Here is a 10,967-nt window from a genome sequence, read left to right as displayed (position 1 = left end):
TCAGTAAACATCCATCTTCCATGGTCAGCGGATCCACTGGGCTTTTCCCTTCTTCCATATCCTACAAAAACCGTCATGTTCACATCTCCTTGGTAAATATGGATGAGATTATCAGATTAACCTACATTCCTGGTTGGGCAGTGAAGGTGGGTAGGCGTATGGGCGGCCTCCTTACCCCGGGGCGGTGGGGATGATGTGTGGGAGTGTGAGAGAGGCTTCCTGATGTAGCCTATGACCGCTGTAACCTTCACCTGGGCCGAGATCCCCTGCCACACAGGCCTACGCTGTCCCGCCAGCGGCAGTCTGCAGCCAGACGCGGCTCAGCGTCCCTCCTCACCCGCCCGGCGAGTCTCAGGGAGCTTCGGGCTCACACCATGAGAGACCAAAGCCTGGAGTCCACAGAAGCAGTACACGCAGATATCTAGTGCATACCACACATGTTTCATATATAACAGTGCTTGGAATAGGGATTTATTCAACCGTGAGTACCATCTCAGTGATGCTTCAAAGGTGATACTTTTTCAGACTCTCCACGAAGCATGTTGTTCCTTGCAAGAGTACCTCCTGAAGCTGGGTATTGAATTGGCCTCTGGGTATTGACGCTGCCTGATCCTGGTGCTTCACGGTCAGTGCCACTAAAGCAACTCCGAGTAGTGACTCCACCACGAGGTAAGTGTTTCTTCGTCATTATCCTGTTGTCAAAAGTTTCTGTCTTTGTAAACTAAATGTTTAAAGATATATCATATCTTTACAAACTTTGTATGTCAGTAATGATCGTCGGTATCCCACTAGCACGTTTCCGTATCGTAGTTGTGTTTACTGGTGAAGAGGCAGGCAGCGTTACTGAGCCAAGGATGCGTAAATTAGTGTTGGTAATCTGAATGGCGAGATGACGCCTCACTCCTCACAACTCAGCATCTTTCAGATATAATTGTTCAGTGACGCCAAAGCGTAGGATATTCATATTTCTTTGTCATTATCTGGTGAGTTTTTCATATTTCAACTGCTATATTTTTGAATGACGCAGATCGCTGGGGTGTTTGAAGAAAAAAATCTGCAAACCTTCTTTAAAGTGACGACAAAAAAGCAAAATACTGTCAGAATGTTTGTAATAAACCGAGTCTCTTTCTAGTAAGAAAAACAGTAAGATATTACTTAACCATCACTCAGGCAAGTACGGCAACGACTTCTTATCATATCCACAGCTTTAAACCAATGAACATAGCAAATTCGTGATGATAATTCTCCGGTCCAGTGCACGGGGAAGCCTTTTATCACTCAATTTTGCCGGAGCCGAGGACCTGTGAGCCATCTGAGGGTAGACTTAGACCTAACAACTCGCCCAAGAACAGGTGTGTAGGAATACGTGAAGCCATAGAGTGTGACAATTTTTTGTGTATTTTTTCTGTAGAGCGCGAGGTGTAGGAAGGGGCCAGTCATCCTCCCTCCTGGCCTCCTACCCTTTTCTTTTTCTTTTTTTTCCACGCTGTTTCACCATCAACGTTACGAGCAGAAATTTTCTACGCGGTTGTTTTCCTTCTCCATGTTTACTCTCCCACGGGTAAAGCTGCTCTATTTAGCATCTTATTCTCTTGTAACTCTGCTTTGGATGATTCCGTTCGAGTTTTCTAACCATTGACCCGACGTGTTGTCCTTCGCTGGGTCTTTCAATTACTCTACGAGCTATACGAGTGGTCGGCAAGGTGTATGGTCTGGATGGCGTGCATCCTTATCCCCTAAAGGAGTGTGCCTCCGATCTTTCTCAACTGATTTATTTGTCTTTAAACCAAATCTTTCCCTTCTTGCAAGCATGCCATGGTGTAGCCCAACTTCATGAAAGGAATTCTAGTTTCTCCAACTATCGCCCCATCGCTCTCACTTTTGTTGTCTCCAAAGGTTTTGAAATTCTTTTAGATCACCAGTATGACATTCCCAGTACAAGATCTATTGGTGATCCTCTCACCTTTTTACTCATCTGTCTTCCTCGTTTGTCAATGATTTTGGTGACCGTAACCCCTCTGTATCAGCACAACATCTGAAAGGGATGTGACGTAGTTTTTCCTCATAAACTTCCTTCTTTTCACTTTTCTGTGTCTTTTCTTTCCCTCATGCATTCCTCTCACCCTAGTTGACCTATTGCGTTCGCTGTTGATGGAACACCCTCTCCCTCTTACCTTGTCAACAATGGTCTCCCTCGGGGTTCTGTCCTGTCGCCTACTCTCTTTTCTTCATTTTTTCCCTCCCCATCTTCAACCTCTTTCTTCAGTCTTATGACGATTCCACTCGACACACTTCGACTCATTTTCCTCTTCCTCACGATATTACTGGTTCTTTGAGTTGAATAATCTCTTTCAATCGAACAATATCTTGAAACGGAGAAGGAAGTCTTAGCTAAGATTCGTAGTGCAATGACCCAATTTTTCCCTGTGCTTCTGCAGAAACGTCACTTGTTTCTTGCAGTTAAATTTCAAAGCACTACAGTTCATCCCTGCAGTAACTTACAAATGGACGTAACCATAGCCTCCACCCTCTCTTAGAAACACGTTCCTAGGAACAAAACAGATTCTGTTTCGTAAACGCTATGAATGTTGTACAGGTGTCATAACTATTCCCCAGCTTATGCTGTACCACAGTTACATGTGTTTTATTCACCCCAGTATGGAGCCCTGGTTGCATATCTGGGTTGGGTTTTAATCCGCCTTTCACTTAGCCAAAGTGGAATTAAAACCTTCAGCCTTAGTATTTCTAGAGCTATCGCCTCTCTTCAGACCGTCCTTTTCCGGCCGCCGTGATGCTCATAACCTTACTTTATCATGCAAGTATTGTCCCTGCCTCTGCTGTTTTTGAGCTGTCTGCATGTGTCCCTCCGGTATGACTTGGGCTTGTTGCATTCCTCTGGCTGCTGCTTCTCGTAGTTTGTGTGTGTAGACCAGCAACATTAGGTTTGACCACTTTGAGACCTTCTTTGCTCGAACAGTGATATTCTTTGGAATTCTTCCTTCTCTCGTCTTTCCCTGCGTCTGCAGCCTTTCTACCTTGTCTACAAACACTTTAGGAGCTATGACTAATCTCATTTATTTTCCTCATCAGAGATGGCCATCAATAGGGCTTATGCCATGTCGGTTATCATAAAAGAAAAAAATCGTGGGATTCGGCTGCGGGTATAATGATAGCCCATGTCAGGTAGACCGAGCGCATCGAACAAGTAAAAGGAAGTTGACTTCATCTTTCAATTTCGCGTCATTATATCTTGGCCTATGTCTTCCCCCGCCAGTTCCTGCTGCCTGGCACTGTCTTCTAACAATCATCAACACGATGCATGACGTCAGCACAGCCACTACCCATGCCTGACTTAAGCTTCGCTCGCACCGTAACCCACCCACCGCCAGTTAGCCAGGAGTCGCCCACGGTGTGTTCCTATCAACATCTGCTCAACAAAATATGACGTTTTTGCTACATTCGGTTTCTGATTCACACTCATATCATTTACTGTAAATTCTAAAAAGTTGCAGTGTCCGACTGATCATTTTTAGCCGTAGATGTTGCAGAGAACCACCTGCCAACCTGGTAAAAGCTAACATATTGCACACATGTATAGCTCTCATTTCTGAAATGAGCTCAACTTAGTATCGGATGTAACTGCGAGACTTTGAAGGTAATGCATAATGTTCCATAGCAGGTATTTATATAGAGCCAGTTTGTAAAACTCATAAGTTTGAATTAAGCTGTATGATGCTTAGATCCGCCAAGTTACCCGAAGGTGGACCTTGGTGTTGAATCAGAGCTTTTCTAACCTTCGCGAGAACACAGTAACCCGAGCCTCATTACGCAGCCAATCGCCTGGGACCACCACCCACCGCCTCTTGCTGTACCAGTCACTCAGATCTTAACTGTACAGTCTTCCCATCAGCCAACAGTACTGACAATGGCAATGCTTAACCCGTTGAGAAGCTGCTGGGATTTCAAACCCTACTAAGTTATGTTAGTGTTGTCCGAGACAAACTGCTGCACTTCACAGTCGTATAGTTATACCTTGCCCCCACTCCACACACACACACACACACACACACACACACATCATGTTGGTGTACAGAACACGAGCCACAAGGGGTGTCATTTTGTGGTTTCATCTTCCCTCCTCATCATCATGGAACAATAAACGCCACACGACTTTTGTCTGGCCTCGGTGGTTGTGAGGACAAGCCGCGCGGGCTCGCCGTACATATGTACGTCCACGTCGCCTCACCCCATACAGACCACCACCACGCCACATTACTACACACGGGCATATCTTCCTACCATACTCAGCCACACCGCCTGACCATACAAGACCACGCTACCTCACCACTCAGCCACGCCCTCCCTGTCGCACACGACCACACCGCCTCATCACATGCCCATTCCACCCTCAATTTACAGCCATACCACCTCCATACCACGGCCACGCCACCTCAACACAAAAGGCCAGGCAGGCCACGTGACGGGACGAAATTGCCATGACTCCTCAGCACTCGTGGCCACGCCCTCCACCACGCACAGTGGTACCGTCTCACCACGCGACTACACTACCTCACCCCTCTCGCTAAGGCCTCCTCATTACACGGCCATGACGCCTTAACCCATATGATCACTGCCGGGAGACCTACTCATGGTTCATGTCTCAGGTGCTTCACACGCGCTCAGTCCACCTCGTCACACACTGTCATGCTGCCGGATTATACATGATGCACACACACACACACACACACACACACACACACACACGTAGCTAAGCCACCTTCAGACACAAGGCCTGGGCGTCTCAGCACTCGGCCATGGCGCCTCACCTCAGTCACAGCCACAGCCACCGTGGTAGACGGGGTAGTGTAGCACTAGTGACGTTCTTGTATGACCCAGCTGTGATGTGCAGGGGCGAGGCGGGTTGTGGTGTTCTACTATGACCCACACGGGCTGCATCTGTAGCACGACCAGATTACTGGATGTGGCCCACACTATCTCCGTGGCCAGCCTGTGGCTCTTGTAGAATGTGACCGGAGATAAGGTGGCTCATTGGTGATACCGCTCAGACGTGAAACGTAGCCCTTATGTATGTGGTTTCATCTCATCGTTCTCATTATAGTTAATTGTGGAAATTAGTATCATTATGTACTTGGTTAGGGGACCGGATCTCCATCAGCACTGACACAACCCATAACCTTGAGGAGGGTGATCAGTGGACGATCACAAGTGAGGACCGCGCATCAGGGCGTTTGGTCAGTGGTATAGTTGACGGGAGCCGGGGTATCGACTGGAGATGAAAGTGATATGAACTTATCGACTTGTGCTGAAACATCATTGTTGATTGCGAATGCCTAGTTAAAAGTGAAATAAAAGTACATACACAAGTACACGTGTGCGTGGGGTTAGTGTCAAGCGTGCAAAGGACGCGCTGTTGGATGAGAATGTGCTGAGAATGGCAGGTGGTGGAATATCTGATTATTTCTAGATGGAGGCGAATGTGGAGATTTTGTGGTGGCTTTAGGAAGAAGGAATGACATGGGTAGGAGGAGGGTGGTGAAAACGAGAGAGCTCGGAAAAGGGTTTCGTTCGTAGATACCACGAGAGACTAGGGAAAGAATGTCATCAGGTGAGGGTAACCTAAACTAGGGAAGTGGGCTAGGAAGGAAAGCATTTAGGAAAGCATTGCTTACAGGTGTGGATGAAGTGCGTGTCATGAATGATATGGGATTGACCGTTTAAGAAAGGGTGAAACGAGAAAGTTAGACTGCTTGTGAAAAAGAAACGTGAGGAGTATGGCCATTACCTTAAGCGAAAAATTACGAGTGACTGTGAGATGTACAGAAGAAAGAGACAGGCGGTCAAGAAGATGCAGGGGCCTGAAAAAGAGGGCGCGTGACAGATGGGTTGAGACCAAAGTTCAGGAAGAACAAGAAAATGTATACACTCAAGTTTATTGGGTGCTTAATAAAGTTATCAAGCTGACAGATTTTTCGTGTTGTTCTCCCTGTGCAGACATCGTGATGCTGGAGTAGTGCTGTCAGGAGCCAGTGGAAGTGGCACGCGGGGAGTAGCAGCAGAAACAGCAGGTGGAGGCGGCGGTGGGATGCCCCGGGCGCCGCTGCTAGCACGGCTCGGCCTTCCACACCTGACCTCTGGCAGCAGAGTTGGCTTCTGCCATACAAGGTACGGCTCATAGCTTTATGCCATTACGAGATGAAATTCCAAACCTCTCTCTCTCTCTCTCTCTCTCTCTCTCTCTCTCTCTCTCTCTCTCTCTCTCTCTCTCTCTCTCTCTCTCTCTCTCTCTCTCTCGAAGTCCATTGCCGTTTTGAAAGTAGCCGTACTTTCCTGTCATTTCTTGCTGGAAGGACATTATGGAGTAAAACGAGACTTGGGAGAGGCGATTCAGGAGCAGTATGATAAGTGAGAGAGAAAAGTGGTTGATAAGGTGATGCGACATGGATGGCTGTGAGGTACGAAATCTAAGGTGATAATTATATAGCTATACCTGAGGGCTGATGATGATTTAGGGTGAATGTAAGTGAGTTTGGCTGTGATACTGAATGGGTATTTTGCTATTGGCAACTAGACGACAATAATTAAGAGAAAATGAAGTTTTTGATAGTTTTAGATCGATCACTTGTCTCCAAGAATCTTGTGGACCCCGGTGTGCCGAGAACACCAGCATCGGTGGAGGTGGATCGGGTTGCAGGACCAGAATTGGATGAGACGGGAAACGTGACACCGAAAGTGAAGTGTTGCTATGTGGCTCTTGCGGTGAATCACGCAGGTAGACGATGAAGCGGTACACAGATATTTACTGCAATTATACACTATCCCCAGCCTTGAAAAGCAGATCTTGTAATGATTACATGGATTTGAGATGGATTTTGGTCAGAAAGAGAGGAGTTGATATCTAGTACAGGGCATTTCTAACGTAGTACTGCCCAAGTTAGTCTGAAGACATTGCAGTATATATGAATATCTGCATTCTGTTGGTCACCCACTACCATTCAGCCGACATACCATGGCAACCCTACTGAAGATGACTGTGATGATACATCATTCTAAATACAAAATATTAATCTTGACTAAGTGTCTAATATGTCTAATGGTTTTATGTGTGATAGACTTGCCGTGTTAGAAACTTCAGGACCGAGATAGGTACAATCTTGGTTCACGCTGTATTGGGGTTATAAAAGTTAACCGAACTCCGTTTCAAATTACAGACTGCTCCCAAACGATACGTGCCTTCAGAAATACTCCAGGTGGTTGGACCAACACATTTACATTAATGTAACCAAACCTGTGGGAAGACTACGTGTGATCGTCACGCTTACTGAGCAGCTTTTGCAATTGAACTGAGGTACGGTATCAAACTAGGCTTTTGCTGAATTAAGTTACAGTTAGGTGTCAAAGATGTATGTTTTGCATAGTGTATTTGCACTGTTTAGTAACTATAGTAGAGTAGCAATAACAGTACAAGGTGTCTCATATGAGCAGCTGATATCAACAGGGTCCAGTAGTAACGTGATGATGCGAGTTCGAGCTTGGTGGTGGTGCATGGCGACAGTGGCCGCGCTGGGCTGGGTTGCTGCGCCCTCACATTCCTTCACTCTTGATGGATACTTCCAGGTGATGATCAACTTCTTCTAGAAACTGTTCGTAACATAATCAACTTGTAAACGGTAGGTAACTGATAATAGGTCTCGCGTCGCGCTAGTGGCGATGGGACACGAGGCGGTGCACAGAGCAAAGCTTACAGATGATTAAAAAAAAAAAAAAAGAGCATCAGGTCTCACTACATAAGAAATTGGTAAATAGATTAGATATTTTAACAGGAGATCAGTCATGTTTAAGTGCATTCAGGTTTATATAGGTTTCCATTTGTTCATCTGCTTATGATGGTAAATATTTATCATTATATTTTCATAACTTTTTGAAGAACCAAAAGATTCAGCTCTCGAAGTGAACGGTCTTTGGTATAAGATTATATACATTAGTTTTATTTTTTTCCGAGCATATCATGTGTTAGAGATATTTCCAGTATAGTATCATATATCAAAATGAAAGATTTCGTCTCAACAGTTTATCTCTCAACCACCGTCACTTTGTGATTGAGTGAGACCTAAGTGAAACAAGTTTGTCTCAGTAGCTTCATAAAGCCCTGTGAGACCTTGCAGCTGTGAGTGTTTTATTAGTAAGCACCTAAGTTGAGAGCTTCGTCTACCTGAACACTTCCGAAAAGGTTTCATCTGAGTCCTACCTCTATTTCCTGAGTTCCTTTAGTTCTGTGACTGAAGAAGAAATGATATATTGCTTTTAGGAAACAGATTGTAGACGAAATTAACTAAATGTATAATGCTTGTTTTGTGTAGAACTGACTCCACTGTACCATATGCATGGGCAAGTTTGACAGTTGTTGTACACACATTTATCAATGCCCTTATGGGAACTCCAATACCCATCCTACCGTGACATAACCAAGAGCAAGTTGAAACTGTGATATTACTGTAGGGTTAGAAAAATATAACATCTGTTCATAAATCAACGATCTGTCTTCTGCAGGTGCTGGCACTAGCAGCCAAGAAGAGGGACATATGGAGGAAGATCTTCTTGGGCAGAGACATAGGTAAGCAGATGTCATTAGGCGGGTCTGACATACCTCCACCAAAGGATTAAGGCGTTATGACAGAATACGTTATACCCGTGATGGTTATGATAATTGTTATCAACTACACTGCTCTTGACGTACTCGGTATCAAGTAAGTTTATAAATATGTCCCTTGCGGTTAGTGAAATGATAGAGAGTAAAATTCCTTTTCGGATACTGGAGAAATGCCAGAGGCAAACCAGTCAGACATATATATTTGTAATGAAAGTTGTGTAACTGTTTTGCAACATCAGGACGCAGTGTTTCAGTCTGGTTATTGTTGCAATAACCGCACCTACAGTGAGAACTTGGATTATGTGACTGCAGGCTAAACCAAGGTGTGGCCGCTGACTGGGTCTTGTGGGTAGCATTCTCACTTGCAGGTTGAAGTCTTCAGACGATAATGAAACTCTGAAGATGAACGGAGGAACAAGAGGAAAACTGACATGTTCTCTGTTGGGGAAAGTAAGAACTGTTGCCACTGAGGACCGTTAAGAACAGAGGGCCGAGCCTAAGAAGGAAGATCCTCACATGGCCCCCTTCTCTGTTCTTTCTTTTGGAAAAGTAAAAACTGGAGGGGAGAAGTATTCTTTCTCCTCTGTCCCGTTATGATATATATATATATATATATATATATATATATATATATATATATAAGTAGGTAGTAGGTGGCACCCACTGTTGCTAATTGTAATGAATGTCAGACAACCACTAAACATGGAGGTACTACTGCCCGAGTCTCGGAAGGGTTAGCGGCTGTGAGCCAGCACTGCTGCTTTAGTTATGTAACCCCAGGATCCAGGGCCAGATTGCTCTCTCTCTCTCTCTCTCTCTCTCTCTCTCTCTCTCTCTCTCTCTCTCTCTCTCTCTCTCTCTCCTGTGGGTTCTCGTGAAGTGTTTGTATGTGTCTTATTACGTTTGGGTGTTGCTTTCTGTGTGGAGACCGACCACTCGAGGATGCTTTGAAATTCTCTGACTTCTTTCTTTCCTTCTTGATATAATCTTTTTTGATGTAAACTTTCTTGCTTTGAGAGTCAGGCCTACAGACGCTTGCCAAGCCCTGGGTAACTTTCCAGGATCTTTCTTTCGCCCACGATGGCTTTGATTTGGGCATAGTTGTCCGTACCATGTCGGTGACCATTGGAAATGCGTTCGCGGCAAAAGTGTAGGTGGATCTTGCAGTGACGTCAGTAGCAGTTCTTTACTAGTATCTGTGCTGGGAAACTGTAGGGATACTGGGACTAAGTATCTCAAACTGTAATGATATATGTGCCTCCTACACTATGGTAATATCAGTGTCGAAATAGATTATATCAAGTTGCTTCTCAATGTTTTCAGGGTTTGCTGTGTCGCCGTGGCTGTTCAAGGACCGCGTCCAACCACCATTTGTGCCCATCGTGACCACCTTCCCGCGTTACCCCGTCCATGGCCACTACCGCCACGAGCATGGCTCGCTGTCTCCTCCCGTCGCCTCGTCTGCACTCCATCCGTCTCTCCCAGCCAGCGCCGTCCGAAGACTCTTCCACGTCGGCCACTTCGCCCCTTCTCCCATGACCAACGCCGCCCACTTGTTGCACGACACTCGGCGAAGGGCAGGAGGTTGGTGGTTCGCCCCGCCCTACGTACCGGTGGTGCGGCCTCACCCTCACCAGTATACGTGGGGACGATAAAGAAAATCATTGAGAGACATGACCGTCTGATGTTTTCAGTCAAATGGCGAACGAGACGAAACCTTCCCTCCCTTTATATGGCCCAGTAAAAGTTGTTACCCATGAAAGCAAGAGCCGAACCTCTTGTTATCAATATAAAGAGAAATTGTTTGAGAAATAGGATACTTTTGAGGTGTAAGCTTGTAGTGGAGTGCAACATACTCAGGAAAAGCCAGTATGACATGTGATTAGTTCGCAGTCTCATTGTTGCGGTTGCAGGCATACACAGAGGCAACACACACCACACACCATGTCTCACGCTTAGAAAATAAAAGAAGAATAAAGGCTTGTTATCTCAACCCAAACACCACACTAAATACGACGACACAAACTCTGTAACGGCCTTTATGATCATTTTTTTTTCTTACAATGTGTTGTATTTGATCCTCATGCAGGGTTGTTATTATCATAATTTTCCACTTTATGTTCAAGGCTGCTGTCACAAGTAAAGTCCACGTCGAGGCTTAGCCTGTATGAAAAAGGTTGGGAGAAAATCAAGAGATGAAAAATAATTTGAAAAGATTTTTGAGGAAGTGGAAGATCTAATTCTCAAAAAGGGATAAGTCTTAGTTGTTAGAAAAGTCAAGGTGGTAAAGAGTTGCAAA

At 45.3% G+C, this 10,967-nt stretch overlaps 1 protein-coding gene across 3 annotated transcripts; it reads left to right on the top strand.

The window, feature by feature from the left end:
- Window positions 1-254: 254 nt before the first annotated feature.
- LOC139749568 (uncharacterized) lies at window positions 255-10,647 on the top strand. 3 transcript variants are annotated; one of them, XM_071663618.1, is made up of 7 exons: window positions 255-424; window positions 526-669; window positions 6,013-6,183; window positions 7,230-7,366; window positions 7,517-7,635; window positions 8,569-8,632; window positions 9,992-10,647. In XM_071663618.1, exons 5-7 carry the CDS (start codon window positions 7,534-7,536, stop codon window positions 10,321-10,323), a joined length of 498 nt encoding a protein of 165 aa, XP_071519719.1. In that variant the 5' UTR covers window positions 255-424; window positions 526-669; window positions 6,013-6,183; window positions 7,230-7,366; window positions 7,517-7,533; the 3' UTR covers window positions 10,324-10,647. The 3 variants fall into 3 exon arrangements, with proteins under 3 accessions (XP_071519719.1, XP_071519707.1, XP_071519729.1); XM_071663628.1 differs by having other exon boundaries at window positions 270-407; XM_071663606.1 differs by lacking the exon at window positions 7,230-7,366 and having other exon boundaries at window positions 257-669.
- The last annotated feature ends 320 nt before the right edge of the window (window positions 10,648-10,967 follow it).

Source organism: Panulirus ornatus, chromosome 1 (genome assembly GCF_036320965.1).
Source record: "Panulirus ornatus isolate Po-2019 chromosome 1, ASM3632096v1, whole genome shotgun sequence".
Taxonomy (NCBI): domain Eukaryota; kingdom Metazoa; phylum Arthropoda; class Malacostraca; order Decapoda; family Palinuridae; genus Panulirus; species Panulirus ornatus.
This window is presented reverse-complemented; position numbering and strand designations above follow the sequence as displayed.